Source organism: Eulemur rufifrons, chromosome 10, assembly GCF_041146395.1.
Source record: "Eulemur rufifrons isolate Redbay chromosome 10, OSU_ERuf_1, whole genome shotgun sequence".
NCBI lineage: Eukaryota > Metazoa > Chordata > Mammalia > Primates > Lemuridae > Eulemur > Eulemur rufifrons.
This window is the reverse complement of record NC_090992.1, coordinates 1,085,687-1,103,207: the sequence shown is the minus strand read 5'-3', so window position 1 is coordinate 1,103,207 and position 17,521 is coordinate 1,085,687. Positions and strand designations below refer to the sequence as shown.

Genomic DNA, 17,521 nt, shown 5'->3' with positions numbered 1-17,521 from the left:
CCTGGGTCTGTGAGTCATTCCGGCAAATTACCGAACCTGAGGGGGCGCGTTGTCGGAACCCCAGACTTCACGGCCAGCCAGCCAGGCACGTGGGTGACCTGGGACCGGACCCTCTGCGAGCTGCATCTCAAGTGGCTCAGGCAGAACTGGGGATGAAGAGCCCTAAATCCTGTGGAGTCTGACGCTAACTTTACGTAGTCAGAGTCAGAATTGAACTGAACTGTAGGACACCCAATAGGTATCAGAAAGAAAAACGCCTCTGGGAGGCCGAGGCGGGAGGATCGTTTGAGCTCAGGAGTTCGAGGCCAGCCTGAGCAAGAGCGAGACCCCGTCTCTACTAAAAAAAAAAAAACATGGAAAGAAATTATCTGGACAACTAAAAATATATAGAGAAAAAATTAGCCGGGCATTGTGGCACATGCCTGTAGTCCCAGCTACTCGGGAGGCTGAGGCAGGAGGATCACTCAAGCCCAGGGGTCTGAGGTTGCTGTGAGCTAGGCTGACGCCACGGAACTCACTCTAGCCTGGGCAACAGAGTGAGACTCTGTCTCAAAAAAAAAAAAAAAGAAAGAGAAACACTTGTAGAACCTCAGACGCCAAAAAAAGGATATGGATATTAAATTGTTTTGTTTTGCATTTCTTTTTATTTTATTTTATCTTTTTTCTTTTTCCTTTTTCCCAATACTTGCAGTAGGAGAATGTTTTGCATTTCTTTATTAATGTGGACAAGTAATTTTTTTCATGTATATGTTGGACACTTAAATTTCCTCTTCTGTAAACTGTGTATTCATGTTCTTTGCCAGTTTTCCTACTAATTTTGTTTTTTCCCACTGATTACTAAGAGCTTTTGTATATTAGGTATGCTGGCCTTATGTCTGTATTTTGTGTTGCAAATATTTTCCCCTGACTTGCTGACTTTTGACTTTATGGTTTCTTTTTGCTTTGCCAATAATTTTAAAATCACATATATAAATCTTTTCCTTTATGGTTCTTTGATTTTCATATTATGCTCAAAAGGGTCTTCTCTAAGGTTATAAAAATGTTTATGTTTTCTTCTGTTACATTTATCATTTTATATTTTTAGGCTTAAATTTTTAATCTTTCTGAAACTTATCTTAACTCTTTTTATAAAATTCAACTTTTTTACTTATTCAAAATGTCTAGCTGAATATCATAGTACCTCTTACTGAATAATGTAATTTTTCCCCACTGACTTTGCTACTTTTTATCATGTACTGAATTTTTATATTTTCTTGGGTTTTTATCCTGAACTCTATTCTATTCCATCGGTTTCTGCTCCTGTACCATCACCACACTGTTTAGTTACTGTTGCTTAACCATATGCTTCATTACCCGGTAAAGCTAGTCTCTGCTTACTCTTCTTTTTCAGAACCTTCCTGACTATTCCTGCATGTTTACTCCTCCCGAGGAATTTGGGCATCGTTCTGCCAAGTTCCACTTACCCTTTCACCTTCTGCATCTGCTCTAAGGTCTCCGGTAGAGTCATTCCCAAGCTCTCGGGGAAGAACAGGGTGACGATCCCATTCAGGACGGTGAGGCTGCCCATGACAATGTAGGGCAGCAGCCTGTTGTAGGCGCCTGCGAGGAAGCGGACACAAGAGCACGGTTAGGTGCGGGCGCTCCCTTGGGACCCATTTTGTGCGGGTGGCAAACAGTATATGAGGGTAGATTTAACTCTGAACATTTTCAGAAGGAAAATGCAAGCAACATATCACAGTTTCTTTTTCTTTCTTTCTTTCTTTTTTTTTTTTTTTTTTTACTTAGCATTGCTTGAGGAAGACCTCAAAAAATTTGGTCATCAACTCATAACTGGTCTTCTCCATGGAAATCTTCAGGAAAAGGTGAAAGATTTATTTGTTTTGAAGAGAAACCAGAGTATATTATATCACAGCTTCTTTTTGGCAGATGACACTGACTGTGCGTATCTATAGTCCCCTGGCATTACCATGAAGTTTGTCATCCCTTCCTGTCAACTGTTGTTCTCACTCAGCTCCTCACTCAGTCACGTGTGGCAGGAGTTCCTGTAACAGGAGCCTTTGCTGCGGAAGTTCTGCCTTGGGGAGGCAGCCACTGGAGATGGGGAGTGGGAGGACCAAGGGGACGGAGGTTGACCAGGAGGTATCAGAGGCGGGTTTTGGCCCCTGTAAGTCTGGTGTGACCTCTGCGTTTGCCCAAACCAGGAGTCGGCAGTGGAAAGCTGGGTCCACAGAGCCACGACAATCTTGTATTTATTTATTTAGAGACAGGGACGCACTCTGCCGCCTGGCCTAGAGGGCAGTGGCGTCTAGGCAGCGGATGACTAGGAAGAACAAGGAGATGTGTCTTTTTCTCACCAGTAGAATCCTTAATGAGGACTAAATTTGGAGTGCTAGACCCTCCATCACATTGAACACGCACTGAATCCCCTGTGCAGTGTTATCTAAGACTGACACATTTGAGCATATAAAAACTAAAATTTTCTGCATTGCAGAAATATCATAAAGCCAGGATGCAAATGACAAACTAGAGAAAATATTTACAACATTTATATAACATTTATATAATGGAAGGACTAACTTCCTTCCATTATAAAGAGCTTGCACAAATCAAAAAGAAAGATGAATAAACCATTAAAGAATGGGTAAAAGGATGGCCAGGCACAGTGGTTCATGCCTGTAATCCTAGCACTTTGGGAGGCCAAGGTGGGAGGATCGCTTGAGGCCAGGAGTTTGAGACCAGCCCGAGCAAGAGCAAGACCCCCATCTCTATAAAAAATAGAAAAATTAGCCAGGTGTAGTGGCATGTGCCTGTAGTCTCACTTACTTGGGAGGCTGAGGCGGGAAGGTCGCTTAAGCCCAGGAGTTTGAGGTTACAGTGAGCTATGATGATGCCACTGCACTCTAGCCCAGGCAACAGAGCAAGACCCTGTCTCGACGGGGTGGGAAAAAAAGAATGGGCAAAAGGCATGAGCAGTCAGCTCACTGAAAGATGAATAGAATGGCCTATAAATATGTGATAAAAACATAACTAAAGAAATAGAAATACCGATTTTTCGTATAACAGATCAACAACAATTAAAAAATTTGGTAATCCACATTGTTGGTGAAGGTATGGGAAACAACCACTCTCATCTGTTGATAATTGGATTGTAACTTGGTACAATATTTACAGCTCAATTTGGCAATATCTATGAAAATTTCAAAGGCATTCTTTGAAATTTACTTCTGTGAACCTATTAATCCAACTATATATAAAAAATGCACAAAGGGTGTAAGAGCAGAGGAGAATGTTTGTTGGAATGTTACATATAATAGCAAAAACCTGGAAAAGGCCTAAATGTCCATTCGCTGGAGCCTGGTTAAATAAATTATGTATATACATGTATTGGAAGACTATGTACTTATTTAAAAAGGAAGGTAAAAGAGCAATACATATCCATTTAGAAGAATATTCTGATACAATGTTAAGTTTAAAAAAATTATTACAATATAATAATTTTTTGTGTGTTTAAAAATTATATAAATATATATATATCTATTGTATATGTGCTGTGCAAAACAAAATGTGTGAAGGGCTACTGGCCAAACTGTTAATATTTGCTACTTCTAGGGCTGTCTGGGAAGCCGGGAGAGGAGAGGTGAGCTTGTACTTGCCCCAGTACATTCTGTGCTGTTTGAATCTTTCACAAGGAAAATCTGCTCTATTTATCCAACCCATGGAGAAATTAAAACAAAGAATGAGGAAAAAAAGAAAAAGAAGAATATTTTTAAAAATTTAAAATTAAAAAAAAAAAGAAAATCTGCTATATTTAAAACTAACTTAAAGAACAAGCTGACAGGATGCATCTCACCCAGGTAGACGAAGTAGGGGGCGATGATGCTGCCCACCCTGGAGGCCATGGACGCGACCCCCACGGCCATGTTCCTGACCGGCGTCGGGTAGAGCTCCGCTGTGAAGACGTACAGCATGGAGAAAGCAGCCGTGATCCCAAATTTCCCCAGCATGGCCAGACCGATGGACAAGAAGTAGTAATCTGGAAACAAGAACCGGTGTAAGCAGGGGTGCTTTTAGAAGGGATAAACTCAGCTGCTTTTATTGTCCTTTTTGCATCAGTGGGAATGTTTTTGTTAACCTATTTACAAAATAACACTTTCTCTTCAAATTCCTAATAATTGGATATGGGCAAAGACAGAGTGAGGGTAGCTCTGTACTTTGCTCCAGTGCGATTCTATGATAGATCATTAATGCGTTCCGTGACCTTTGTTATAACAGTTTCATGATAAGTTATTAGCACGTTAATATAGTTAAGTTTTATCTTCAAAGGTCCAATCCTTTCTATCCTACTTCTTATTAAGAAATATCTATTTCTATATATATTACTATGTAGCAATAAGTTAACATTTTAATGTCATGAGAAAGACACCAGGGGAAAAGGGAAGCGTGGATCACTTTGGGTGCTATCTGACCAGCTAGATGCAGACCATAGACTCACTGAATGTGTACTGGGACCAGCACGTGCCACCAAGTCTGACACTTGGGTATGTACCTCAGATAAAAGGTTTGAAAGTAGCAAGACATTAAGAATCATGAACGTGAGGTGAGTCTTTTTATGAAGAGGACGACTGGGAGTTACTCCTGTGCAGAGGGTGATTTCTGATTGTCCAAGGCTCACTCTTGCGCGTGAGGGTGGTGGTTTTGCACACAGGGAACTGGTAATCGCTGTCTGATTGACTTACGAATGGTTTATGGCACAGAGGCTGCCCAGACAGGGAGCAGCGGCTCACAGGTGGCTTAGTTAATGTGTGGGTCTTTTCGGGTCAGTTGTCAATCTTGGTTAACATCTTACCTGCAGGCACCAGCTGAATCAGGAGAAGCACAGCCCCTCCCCAGAACAGCACCCCGGCTATGGTATATCGCCTGGGCAGGGTTCGAAGTAGCAGCCAGGCCGTGATGTAGGCTGGAACTTCGATCAAGGCCGAGAGGAAACAGTTCAGGTAGGCATCTCCATGTAAGTTAGGAGCATCGAGGGAAAGAGCAAAGTAACCCACGGAGGTGAGCATCCTGAAAGAGGAAAGACGAAAGATACGATGACAAAAGAATGGCCTGAATCACTCTAAAATTTCATGATGGTCAAGAAATTGTCTAGATGTTGCCATCCTATGAGAAGCCACTAGGTTCCTTGGCTGCTTAAATTTACTTAATAAATAAATTCACATTGAATAAAATTACAAATTCAGTTCCTCAGTCACATGACCCACACTTCAGATACTCAACAGCCACACGTGGTTAACGGCTACTGCGTTGGACAACACAGATATAAACCGTCCCTGTCACCACAGACAGTTCTGTTGGACACACTCGTCTAGACACACCAGTCATTAACAACACCTATTCTCAACTAGTTGGATTCAAATTTTATTATTTCCTGAATAGTTTGTACATCTTCATTCTCTTAGAGCTATTATTTGTTTATTTTTATTTTATTTTATTTATTTATTTATTTTTTTTTTGAGACAGAGTCTTGCTCTCTTCCCCGGGCTAGAGTGAGTGCCATGGCATCAGCCTCGCTCACAGCAACCTCAAACTCCTGGGCTCAAGCAATCCTCCTGCCTCAGCCTCCCGAGTAGCTGGGACTATAGGCATGCGCCACCATGCCCAGCTAATTTTTTCTATATATATTTTTAGTTGTCCAGCTAATTTCTTTTCTATTTTTAGTAGAGACGGGGTCTCAATCTTGCTTAGGCTGGTCTGGAACTCCTGAGCTCAAACGATCCACCCACCTGGGCCTCCCAGAGTGCTAGGATTACAGGCGTGAGCCACCGTGCCCGGCCTAGAGCTATTATTTGAAGAAAAAATGTCAGAGGCATCAGGCACATAAAATCCAGATTTCACTCTTTAAAAAAAGGAGCAGATACAAAGGATCCATTTGCAGTAGGGGGGATTTAGTAAAACCCCCTTCAGGGAAAAGAGTGACAGTCTCACAAGGCTTCGGAGTGTCACCGAGTGCAGACTGCACGTCCTGTCATTACGGTCCACGTCCACACGGAAGCTTCTCTGCGGAAAAAACACCTGCACCACGGAGACGCCCGGGCAGAAATGCGCTTATTGCTAAGGGGCCTGAAAAGCGGGGGACGCGGGAGAAACGTTTCCGGGAACAAAACTGCCGGATCTTGTTGTACACACTAGACCCAAGTGGCGCAGCACAGGGACGAATCCACAACAAAACGAACACTTAGACTTCCTTGCTCCGGGATCCCGGCGGTTTCCACGGTGAGCGGTGAGAGCAGCCTAGGCGGAGCCGGTGCCGGCCGCTGTGGGCCCAGCAGCGCCGCCGCCCGAGACCGTCTGCATCGGCCGCACGTGCGGGGCGCGCGCAAAGGCCGGCTTAGCTCAGAGGCCCGGCCCTGTCGTCCCCCGCCTCCGACTGCGACACAAAGGGGCCCTAAGAATAGACGAACGTGCGAGTTCTCAGAAGCCTCGTTCGCCGCCATCACGGGGCGGCACGTTCTTTGCTTCTTCCTCATTCCTTGGCAGATACATTGTTAAATCTAGTCTGCAAGGCCAAGCCATCATGTCTGCGCCTTAAAAGCACTTGTCGGTTTGCTGCCGGCAAGGGTACAGAGCCTGTCAAGGCCCCAGTCCGGGCCGTGGGGACCCCGGTTCTTCCACCCTCTCTGCTCAAGCGTCCGCTCAGCCTCGGCAAGCAGGAGCCGAGTCACATCTCCGCCTCGGGCACCAGCGACACGTCAGTCTGAATCCCGTGAGTTTAGGAGGGGACCCTTTCCCAGGGACATCAATAACGTCAGTCCCAGCACCTCGGTGTGGGGCCTTTCCCTGTGGGCCCGTCCTGCGGACTGAAATATTGGTCCCTGCGACTGTCTTTCAGAATCCAGTCCCATGAACCGGATCGAGGCATTTCTAAATAACTTAGAATTCTACAATTTTTATTTTGCCTCGGGAAAACCCAGGCCTTGCCGTGACGTTCCCCTGCATCCAAGAACACGAGCTGCACACGTGTGTGCTCTGTGTCTGCGCTGCGGGTCCAGGACTCACCAGAGCAGCAGAGACATGACGGTGATGGTGGCGATGTTCGCGGTCCGGAACAGGTCCAGGATGAAAACCCGGGGCTGCTTCAGCGGATTTAGCTCCTGCAACTGAAATAACACCAGTAGCCACGGGCTGCAGAGGCGGTAAGCAAGTGTCCTGGGTACGATGCCTGGGAAAAACTTAGGCACACAATTCGCATTTCCCCTTGAATATGCTCAGAAGTCTGGAAATTGGGGCCATGGGGCATCCACACGTGTGAGACACTTACTCCAACACGTGAAATGTTTGTGGCCCATTTTAAACTCAAGCCTTTTAAATACGCAGCACCAGCTCCACTGTCTCCTTGCAGAAAGCCTTTCCTTGACCCACTCATCACCGGGGATGGCCTTCATCGCACTTATCTGTGGTCCTTAGGGCCTGTTCAGGGTAGGGCCACCAGTCCCAAACAGCTACGAGGCCATGTGTGCTTTTAACACTTTTCTTGTTATCTCGTAGCAGCAGAACAGACTCTAGTTAACTGGGGGCCGTGGGCAAGTTACTGTGTATCCTCTCTGAGCTTCAGTTTCCTCCTCTGTAAAATGGTATATATACTAATTGGGAGTTGATAGAATTAAATGAGATCATGTATAGAAAGCTTAGCACAGTGCTTGAACCATGGTAAATGCCCAGTACATTTTAACTATTATTTTATTATTACTTTGAGACGGATCTTTCTCTGTTGCCAGGCTGCAGCACTGTGGTACAGTCACGGCTCACTGCAGCCTTGAACTCCTAGGCTCAAGGGTTCCTCCTGCCTCAGCCTCCCCAGCAGCTGGGACTGCCGTCACGCACCACCACACCCAGCTAACGTTCAAAAAAATTTTTTTGTGGAGATGGGCGGGGGCTAGATTTTTTGCACAGGGTGGTCTCCAACTCCCAGCCTCAAGCAATCCTCCCACTTCGGCCTCCCAAAGTGCGGGGATTACAGGCCCGAGCCACCTCACCTGGCCTTAAGTATTATTGTTATTATTACTGCATCATCGAGGAGAGGATGCTAGCCATCAGTTGTTAGTGGCAGTTTCTCACCACTGTCGAAAGGCTTTTCTCTGTTAATCTGCTGATGCCAACTCGCCAAGCTGATTGGAATTGAAACTAAGATAAAAGTTACTGGGATCTGCGGTGGGGAATCTCTCGGGGATAAAGTACAAGGACCTTGAGGCCCTGTGGTGCGTGTGCAGCAGGAGGCCGAGGGGGGTTTCTGTTGTGACGGGGTGGGGGCGCCAGGCCGGCCTTTGCAGCAGGTGCTCCCGGGTGTGAGCGTCCTTCTTTCCGGTGATAATCAGACGCTGGCTCACACGGCCGTGTGGCCTTTCCTCTCCTGCCCCGTCTGGAGTGCGAGGCTCCAGCACATGCCCAGCAGGATAACCCTGGTATTCCGGCAAGGCCTCTGCATAGACGGTGCTTCCCAGGCCCTTGCTGACATGCGGGTCACCGGCCTCCACCCGGGCCTGCTCTCCGCAGCTTTCACGGGGCCCAGAGGCCTGGGAATCTGCATTCTTTCATTTTGGAAATTTAGATTTTTATTCTAATTGAAAATGAGGAAAAGAAAAAGAACAACCACCATCACCAAGTAAAACATACATCTACACAGAATGTGCTGGCTACCAGTCACCACGCCTTAGCCTCTTCCGTGAAAATCACCGTACCCTCGGAACAGGATGATCACCTGGGTGATCACCTGCGGGGGAGCAGTTTTTTAGGCTTTGAGGTAAACACAAGGCGATGATTACTCTGCTAGTTACCTGAGCTCCTACAGCATTTCTTTCCGACATTTAGTTTAAAATCGCTGATTGGACAGAAGAGAGAGGTCTAAATACGTGGGGAAGTTCGCTGTAGCGTAAGGGAGGCCTTCTGTTTACGGAGCGAGAGGAGTGAACAAAGGGCTGATGGCTGATCGACAGTAGGTATTTGGGTAACAAATAAGGCATCATTGTGTTAAAAATGGAATTTGATGAATTTTGCACCAAGAGACTGTCGGTCTAAACATGCAACAGAAGGTGCGGGAACCTGTATCCTTAGAGCACCTGGGCGACTGCCATGAGCAGCCGGGTGGGGAACCTCAGGACAAGGATGTGCTCGTACCCAGTGATTGTCCCTGGCCTGGGTGGAGCGAGCAAAGCGTGTTTGGACCATGTGTCATGAGCAGTGCTGCTTCTGCAGCCCGGGGGGCTCGAGATTGCCTTCCAAGATGGTGCCACTCTGTAGTTTTCCTGTTTGTATGATTGCCACTGCCCCTAACACGAAGTACACAAGCACAGTTGTTGAGAATGTGCACTTTGGCACCAGGAAGATGTAGGTTGCAGATCCCAGTTTAACAGCTGTGGGATCCTGGGCAAGTTACTTCTCTGTGCCTCAGTTTTCTCTCCTGAAAAATGGGGCTAAGAGCCATACGACTGGCTGTGGCAGCGTGAGCAGTGAATGACCAGAACCCAGTGCCGGCGTCTGGTCGGCTCTGCACTACGTGAGCGGCTGTACGTGTGGCACAGGGTCTGCCGGTCCTTCCCACAGAGGACCGGGCCTCAGGAGAGCAAAGCTCCCTCCCCCTCGGTGGGCTTGTCGAGCTCAGGCTAAACGTGCATCATGGCGGGAAGACACAGGCGCTGTCGGAAGCGTGTATTTTGACCCTGGACTTTATCCTTACGTGTCCAGAACTGCGTATCTCTTATCTAGTTTATGATTGATTTCATCCATGTGGGCAGATCCCTACAACTAGACTGTAAGTTTCACAAAGATAGGAATCGGGTCACATATCCGATAAGTACCGATGAGCACCCAGCACAGCTCTGAAAGGCAGAAGTGTAAGATACTTCTATGTTATTTTTTCATCCAGTTAAATTGGTAAGACTGGGAACAGGCCCGGCACGGTGGCTCACGCCTGTAATCCTAGCACTCCGGGAGGCCGAGGCGGGAGGATCGCTTGAGGTCAGGAGTTCAAGACCAGCCTGAGCAAGACTGAGATCTTGTTTCTACTGAAATAGAAAAAATTAGCTGGGCATGGTGGCACATGCCTGTAGTCCCAGCTACTCGGGAGGCTAAGACAGGAGGATCGCTTGAGCTCAGGAGTTTGAGGTTGCTGTGAGCTCGGCTGACGCCACGGCACTCTAGCCTGAGCAATAGAGCAAGACTCTGTCTCAAAAAGAAAAAAAAAAAGACTGGGAATAGACTTCTTGATTTGAAGGGCGAAGGATTAAGTGATGTCTTGTCCTGGCAGCTCTCTGGGAGCTCGAGTTCATGGCCACTGCAGTTAAGCCACAGCCAGGGTATCTGCTTCTGGAAAAGTCCTGAGGGCCAGGGATGGAGGAAGCCCTCAGGGGAGAGCTCTGGCGTGCCCACCGTCCACCGCAGAGCTCCACTTTCCGGGCAGCCAGTGGTGTAGGCTTTAGGTCAGGGCATGTGCACTGCTGCTGAAGCCACCACGGTCCTCCTCGGGTGTCCCAAGCTGTCCCCCCCTTCTCCTAGCCAGGAATGCCCTGCCCCACCCCCTCTGTTCCTCCACGTGAATCCTGCTGTCCTCCCTGGCTTGGCCCCGTCTCTTCAGCCGCCCCCCCTCCCCACTCTTGTTCTCTGTGCTGCTCACACGGTGTCCGTTCCTTGGGTGCTAGGCATGTCCTCCCCATGTCACTGTTTACATCGTCTAGTCCTCTTGCCCCTCTTAGCTACGGTCCATGCTCCTTTAGCACAGGGCTGGGTCTTATTTTTCTTATTTGCTCTGGGAGCTGCACGTGGCCCCCTGCATGTCCTCACTGCCTGTCAGGACGTGCGGCTGCTCCCACAGAATAGCAGCTTCCTTTGTGGCCACCTGCCTGCCGGGGGAGTCCTCCAGCCTGTGCTCTTAGGCCTGCAGGTTCCAGACATGACGCACGGCAGGACTGAAGACACGCACGGCTTCCTCAGCAGGCTCTGGTAGGACTCGGGGACAGTGGGGAACCCAGGGTGGACTGGCCCTTAAACGTATTTTTTCCACTTGATCTGGACATTTAAAAATCGTCAGTACATAGCTGCATCGATAGTTGGGAGAAATGCCAATAAAACATTGGTGGTAAACTTGCAAAATGAAGGGAACTAATATGTAATGAACGCTTGCTATTGTATCTTCTAAGCAGTTTACATATATTGTTGCACTTAATTTTTAAGCAGCCCTTTAAGGTGGATTTTATCTCAGAACTTAATCATGGTTGTATTCCTAAGGCCTAGCACAGTGCCTGGTACACAGTGGGCACTTAACAAATATTGAATTAAATTAAATCCACAAAAATCAAGAACGCACAGCTGATCTAAAGAGGAAACACCCGCAAATGCTCACCTCCACAGGATCAAATATCATTGCCGGTATCTCTATGTTGTTCATTTTTGCAGCTTTTTGGATGATATCTTCAGCCTCTTTAAATCTTCTCTGGGATATCAGCCACCGGGGAGATTCAGGAATAAACCTAGAATTCATTTTTAATAGTTGATAATTTTTCACAACAGCGGGGTTGGATACTATTAACTAAAAGTTGCCCCCAGATAATTAATTCTAGTTTGTCCTTTTAAAGACAGTTGGGAGGGAGTCGTCGTAAGGTTTCTGGTGGAGCAAGGAAGACATAAAAGCACCTTCAAGTTTCAAACTTCTGATCCAGCTATAAGACCGATTATCTGCTGTGCTTGAGAGCAGGACTAGGCCACGAAGGTGACGTTTGCTGTGGGTCTGTCTAAGCCAGGGCAGCTGGAGAAGGCCACCCGGAACTTAACACAGCCAGTGCGGCTCATCAAAGACGCACAGCCACCAGACTGTAAGTGCCCCAAGAGAAGAGACTGTCTTTTCGGCGTGTGCATCCCCAGGAGAAATCCTGGCGGCCCAGCTGGTGACGGTCACAGTTTAGTGGGTGAAGGATGCCAGGCCCCCGAGTTCTGGAGCTTTCCCTGCGGTCAAAGGAGAGTGTGAGGGCACTGACCCCGCCCACGGGCTTCTCCGTGGTTTTCAGTAGATTCCGAGGTCAGTGGGTCAAACCTAAACCAGTTTCTGGGCGATGAACCCCAATGTTGTGGTTTATGTCTGAAAACTTAATTTTTAAAATTACATCATCTATTCACATTGATAACTGACGCTCAAACACAGTTGCAGATAATAGGACTTATGTTCTTTCCTGATTTTTATTTCTCAGAATCTCTCAGGCGCTCTCCAGCCAGCTCTTGTTCTCCTCACCTCTCGGTCAGTCTGTGCGGACAGTCCCCACCTCACGATGGCTCAGCGTAGGATTTCCCGCTTTGCCAGGGCGTGACAGGGGTACGCAGTCAGCAAAACCGTGCTGCGAGTACCTACTCTGTTTTTTGCTTTCAGTACGGTATTCAATCAATTACAGGAGATATTCGACACTTCATTATAAAATAGGTTTCTTGTTATCTACAGGCCAATATTGGTGTTCTGAGCATGTTGAGGGTCGGTTTGGAATATCAACATGATAATTTCAACTTACAGCAGGTTTACCGGGACATAACCCCGTTGTAAGTGGAGGAGCATCCGTACTTAGTCATCCTAGAAAATGAATTACGAGTGCAGATGCGGAGTCCGCCTATCATAGGCCCCGAAGCTGCACGAGGAATTAACTCGGCAAAACAAACGGCCGAGCACCGCTCCCTTCCCAGCTCGCTAGCACAGGGGCTGAAAAATGAGCCCAGTTTGTGTTCTTCAGAATATGCCTGTAGTTGGTCCCCGTAGGCACGGTGACGATGTTAGGGCGCTGACCTTCAGTTCTTAGAGCCATGCTGTCCAGTAGAAACTTCTGGAATGTTCTATATCTGTGCTGTCCGGGACAGTAGGCAGTAACCACCTGTGGCTTTTGAGCTAGTGTGACTGAAGAAATGAAAATGTATTTTATTACTTTTAATTAATTTTAATTTAAATAGCCATGTGTGGCTGGTGGCTGCAGGGTTAGTGCAGGATCAGAGGTCTCACCACGCAGCTGCTACAGACTTCATGCCTCTCCTGAGCAGTGTGTCCACGCAGCCAGGTGATGCTTGAAACATCCCACCTTTCTACAGTGCTCAGGGACCACCAGCCGGAAACTGCAAAGCTTCCCAGCCTTGCGTCCATGGCCTCCTTCCCTACCCGCTCCCCTGCACACCTGTGGCCACTTACTGCCCAGCCTTTTGGAAACTTGGGTCATAAAAAATCCCCAAACCAGCTGCAGTGGCTCTGTGAAGGTTCCCTCTGGTCTCCAGCCCACTGTACTCAGGGCCACAGGGATCTTTACTTTTAAATTGCCTTGATTTTTTGGTGCACAAAACCTCAAGTCTAGCCGATCATTTCACAAGCCAGGGCAGAGCCCGATGGGGCCGAGCCGGCAGTCTCCCCGTAGGTCTCACTCAGATTCCCCAGGGGCGGGGTGTGGCTGCAGAGTCTGCCTCTGTGTCTCCTCCTGAGCCAGCGGCAGGGTGCGCGGCAGCTCTGAGCAGCCCCGCCCGGCCCACTAGACCTACGAGACTGCTCCATCGGCCCCACCCCAAGGGCGAGATGTCCGGAAGAAAGCCGTTTTGTTTTTATAGGAAAGTGATAAGACCTGTGCTAGACACCAGGACAAGCACTCAGCTTGTGGGTGCTGGCCCCGGGCTGCCCTCTGGGGCAAGTCCTGTCCCGGGCACCGTGTGCCCACAGCGCAGCCCGCAGGGGTCAGCCCCGAGCAACGGAAGAAAGGACTCTCCTTGGGGTGAGGGCGGCAGCCCCTTGTGGGGGGGTGGACACCCTGGGGGCCGGCTGGTCAGAGCTGTCCACTCCCTGTGTGATCTGTGGTCCTCAGGCAAAGATCCATCCTGGGGTCTTCGGGACCCTGCTGCTGTCCCCCTCTCTCTCTCTCTCCCTCTGATAGAATCATGGAGTACGAAGGTCGATTATAACGTTTTGAAAGTATTGGTCTCTTAGGCCGAAATGACAACTAGGGCCAGGGAGCGTAGGCCATTATAATCGTTTATCTAAAGAGGCAGAAAGTAACCTTTATGTAATCTTGTGTTGTGTTTTGAGAGAACCTCTGGTCACCAACATCTTTTCTAATAAATTCAGTTAGCAAGGGGGTGGTGGGGAGAGGGACAGATGATGATGATAATGATTCCTCTCATTCCAGAAAATTCCCTGCTCTCATAAATCTGGGGTGCTTTCCTTGGAGGCAGAGTCTGTCCTTATTTACAGACCCTCAAACTGCTTTTCAGACTGGGTTCCAGAGGAAACTTCCAAATCAGAATGATATCTAACCTTTGACAAACTGTCTCCCAGACTTCCAGGGAAATGGGAGAAAAGAGTGCGCAGCCCCACGCCCACTGCACGCTTCATGCCAAGACTTGGCGCTGGTCACCCCAGCGCTCGGGAGCATGTGGAGGCTGTGGCTTAGGGTGGTCCAACCCGATACGAGGCCCAGGTGGGCCACCTGTCACCACCGCGGCTGCCTACCAGCTGCAGCAAGACAAAGAACCTTCCCAGACAGGGTGTGTCCACAGGGCAGGACAACCTCGGGGTCTAAACTGTGAATTCCAAAAAATGATCAAAGAAACTTTCATTATGTGTAAGCAGGTAGAAATCACACAGTTCAGTAAAACCAGTCTGTGCTGGCCGGGCGCGGTGGCTCACATCTGTAATCCTAGCACTCTGGGAGGCCGAGGCAGGAGGATCGCTCGAGGTCAGGAGTTTGAGACCAGCCTAAGCAAGAGTGAGACCCCGTCTCTACTAAAAATAGAAAGAAATTATCTGGCCAACTAAAAATATATATAGAAAAAATTAGCTGGGCGTGGTAGCACGTGCCGGTAGTCCCAGCTACTCGGGAGGCTGAGGCAGTAGGATTGCTTAAGCCCAGGAGTTTGAGGTTGCTGTGAGCTAGGCTGACGCCACGGCACTCACTCTAGCCTGGGCAACAGAGTGAGACTCTGTCTCAAAAAAAAACAAAAACAAACAAACAAAAAAAAAACCCCCAGTCCCTGCTGGAAGACTGGATTTTGATATAATGAAACCAAACCAAAAAGAATTAATGAGAGAGAGAGAGAAACCAGACTCACCAATGGAAAGAAATCCCTTTTCCTCTTGTTTAAATACGAAAATGCAAAGAAGTGGGAAATCCCCAGAAAGAAGGTATGCTGAGACTTCATTCCACTATTCTTAATCTGTTCTTTCACCTGAAATCTCCCAGATAATCCTACTGGGTAAGACCGAGGACAAACTTTGTTATTGCCACAACTGTTGTGTCAACATCTGGGCGGGGGTTGTGGGAGGAGAGAGCAGGCTTCTCTGACAACTCTCTAAGGACAGCAGCTCTCCCACCCTCCGAGGCTGCAGACAGGCCCAGCTTAGATGCTGATCGTCATGACAGGGAAGCTCGGAAATGGCGTCAGGTGAACAGAGAAAGAGACTTTCCAGAGAGGGAAAAGAGCTAAAACCAACAAAACCCAACGACACTGTCTCTACAAGCAGCAACGACCAGCCGCAGACAAGAGCGGGCGCGTCCAGGGAGGGCCTGGATTGTTGAGAACCGTGATTTGCAGGGCAGCGCAGAATGGACCCCGCTGCACAGGCCCCCCCAGCGAGGCAGAAGCTCTCTGGCCCCAGTGAGTTCCAGTGGGGGCCGCGCAGGCCCAGGCCAGGCAGCCCCGGGCTCCAGGCCGCAGCACAGGGCCCGTCCAGGAACAAGCCGCACTCACCACCAGAGCGGGACGCACAGCAGCCCGGGCACCGTCAGCGCCAGCAGCAGCATCCGCCAGTCTCGGATGAAGTAAGCGAACAGCGGCAGCAGCATGTAGCCGACCGCGAAGAAGGTGCACACTCCTAGGGTGGAGAACACGATGCGAACCGACTTGCCGAGAATCTCTGTTCCTGTTCAGAACAAGGGAGGAGTGTCAGCGTTTTAACTCCCTGCAACATTTGCTTTTCGTACCGTTACCTGGCAGTGGGAGTTCACCCTGTGACCGCTCAGAGAAGGGAAAGGCGTTTGCCTCTCGGCCCGGAGCAGGGGTGGTCGGGTGGAGGCAGGTGGGACATGACCCCAGACTCCTCAGTTGACAGAGATTGGGTCTCCGTGAGGTTTTAAGGGAGCCATGGATTTGTTTTCTTAAAGGCCGTTCCACGTCCTAGAAATACGCCCCGCCCCTCTTCTGAGAGTGCCACCGTTCCAAAATAAAGTCCCCCCCCCCCCCGCCCCCGGCCGTGAGAGGCACAGAGAACATTCCAGAGACAAGGGGAGACTCCTCTGAGGGGCTGTGTGGGGTCGCGGTGGGGTCAGCCTATCCCACAGTTCTCAACTTTAAACAGACAGACATTGGCCCTTGGGCAGCAGTGGAGAATTCACGCTTTCTGAGATGTCAGGACCTCCGCGCCCACCTTGAGCCCTGAGAAATGACCTGTGGGAGCCAGCTGGTTCTGGGCTGCACAGAGCAGGCCCCCCGCACCCAGGGCTGGCGCCTCTGCAGCCCCGCTGTGCCCAGAGGCCAGCCGCAGGCAGACACGCCCGTCCGACCAAGGAAAGGCAGAGGAGCTGCAGACGCCCCCTCCGCGCTGCCCAGCGCCAGGCGGGCATCGGCGCCGGCCCTTCCAGAGACTCTGCTGCCCCTTGGAGACGGGAGTCCAAGGACAAAGCTCCTTCTCTTGCCAGAAGCTCCGGGCCTTTCTGCAGAGTCCACTCTTGGCCCCCTGCCCCGGGCTGATCTGGCCAGTGGCGAAGGCTCTGCCTTGTGTGGGATCTGCCCACGCCACACAGAAGTAGCCCAGAAGAGTCAAAGGCCATCCGGGCTTGGCTTTCAAGAGAGATTTTCCCAATCGTGTGCAGGCTGAGGGACCCAGGGCGGTTCCGGAGAAGCAGCAAAACGCCTGCTTGGGTGTTTTGCATTCCCACCGCCAAGCTGCTCCCACTCAGCCCACGGCTCTCCCCCACTCACCAGCACCGAGGGCCCTGCCCCGCGGCTCCCTCCTGAGCTGCCGTTCAAACGGCCAGACTGGCAGGAAGGGCCCACTCTGGGCTCCCGCGGCCTAACGTCCACGGCACCTCTCGACCGATAAACGCACTTCCGAGGATGAGGCCTGACTTCTTTGAGGATCAGGAGTGTGACTTCTGGATCTTTTTTCACCCCAGTAATGACCTTCTCACCATGCCCTGGTTTCTAAACGGCCTGGCTGTGCTCATGGTACGGAGGTGGGTTAGGGACCTGTGTTCCTAAGCAGCGACTGGGAAGGGAAGCAGCAGAGGGTTTGGTGTGGAAACCGGAAAGTGCACGGGCTCGAGTGGGACCTCGCAGAGTCGTGCGGCCGGGGGCTCCCTCATCCCTTCCTGACCTTGGTAGGAGAAGGGAGCAACGTCACAGCACTGGGTTCCTGGATACTCTCCCTCCCCAAGCTCGGGTCTCAGACCAGAACAGAGCTGTCACGACTTTGCAGAGCACGCGGGGGACAGAGCTTTGTAAAGGAACCTCTCTGCCTGCCCACAGG

General features: G+C 49.6%; 1 protein-coding gene and 1 non-coding gene across 4 annotated transcripts in view; both read right to left on the bottom strand.

Moving 5' to 3' along the window:
- The window catches only part of LOC138392868 (solute carrier family 22 member 4), a 40,956-nt gene that overhangs the window by 1,935 nt on the left and 21,500 nt on the right, over positions 1-17,521 (bottom strand). Inside the window, exons 4-9 of one of the 3 annotated variants that reach the window (XM_069483597.1) lie at positions 15,745-15,916; positions 11,390-11,516; positions 7,054-7,148; positions 4,847-5,061; positions 3,851-4,033; positions 1,464-1,599 (exon numbers count right to left, since the gene is read on the bottom strand). In XM_069483597.1, the coding sequence (XP_069339698.1) occupies positions 1,464-1,599; positions 3,851-4,033; positions 4,847-5,061; positions 7,054-7,148; positions 11,390-11,516; positions 15,745-15,916 (928 nt within the window). Of the gene's footprint in view, positions 1-1,316; positions 1,600-3,850; positions 4,034-4,846; positions 5,062-7,053; positions 7,155-11,389; positions 11,517-15,744; positions 15,917-17,521 lie in introns of those variants that run through there. The other 2 variants (XM_069483596.1, XM_069483598.1) reach the window with 2 other exon arrangements.
- On the bottom strand, positions 1,784-1,900 carry LOC138393330 (U5 spliceosomal RNA). Its single transcript, XR_011235151.1, has one exon. It is a non-coding gene; the product is annotated as a U5 spliceosomal RNA (small nuclear RNA).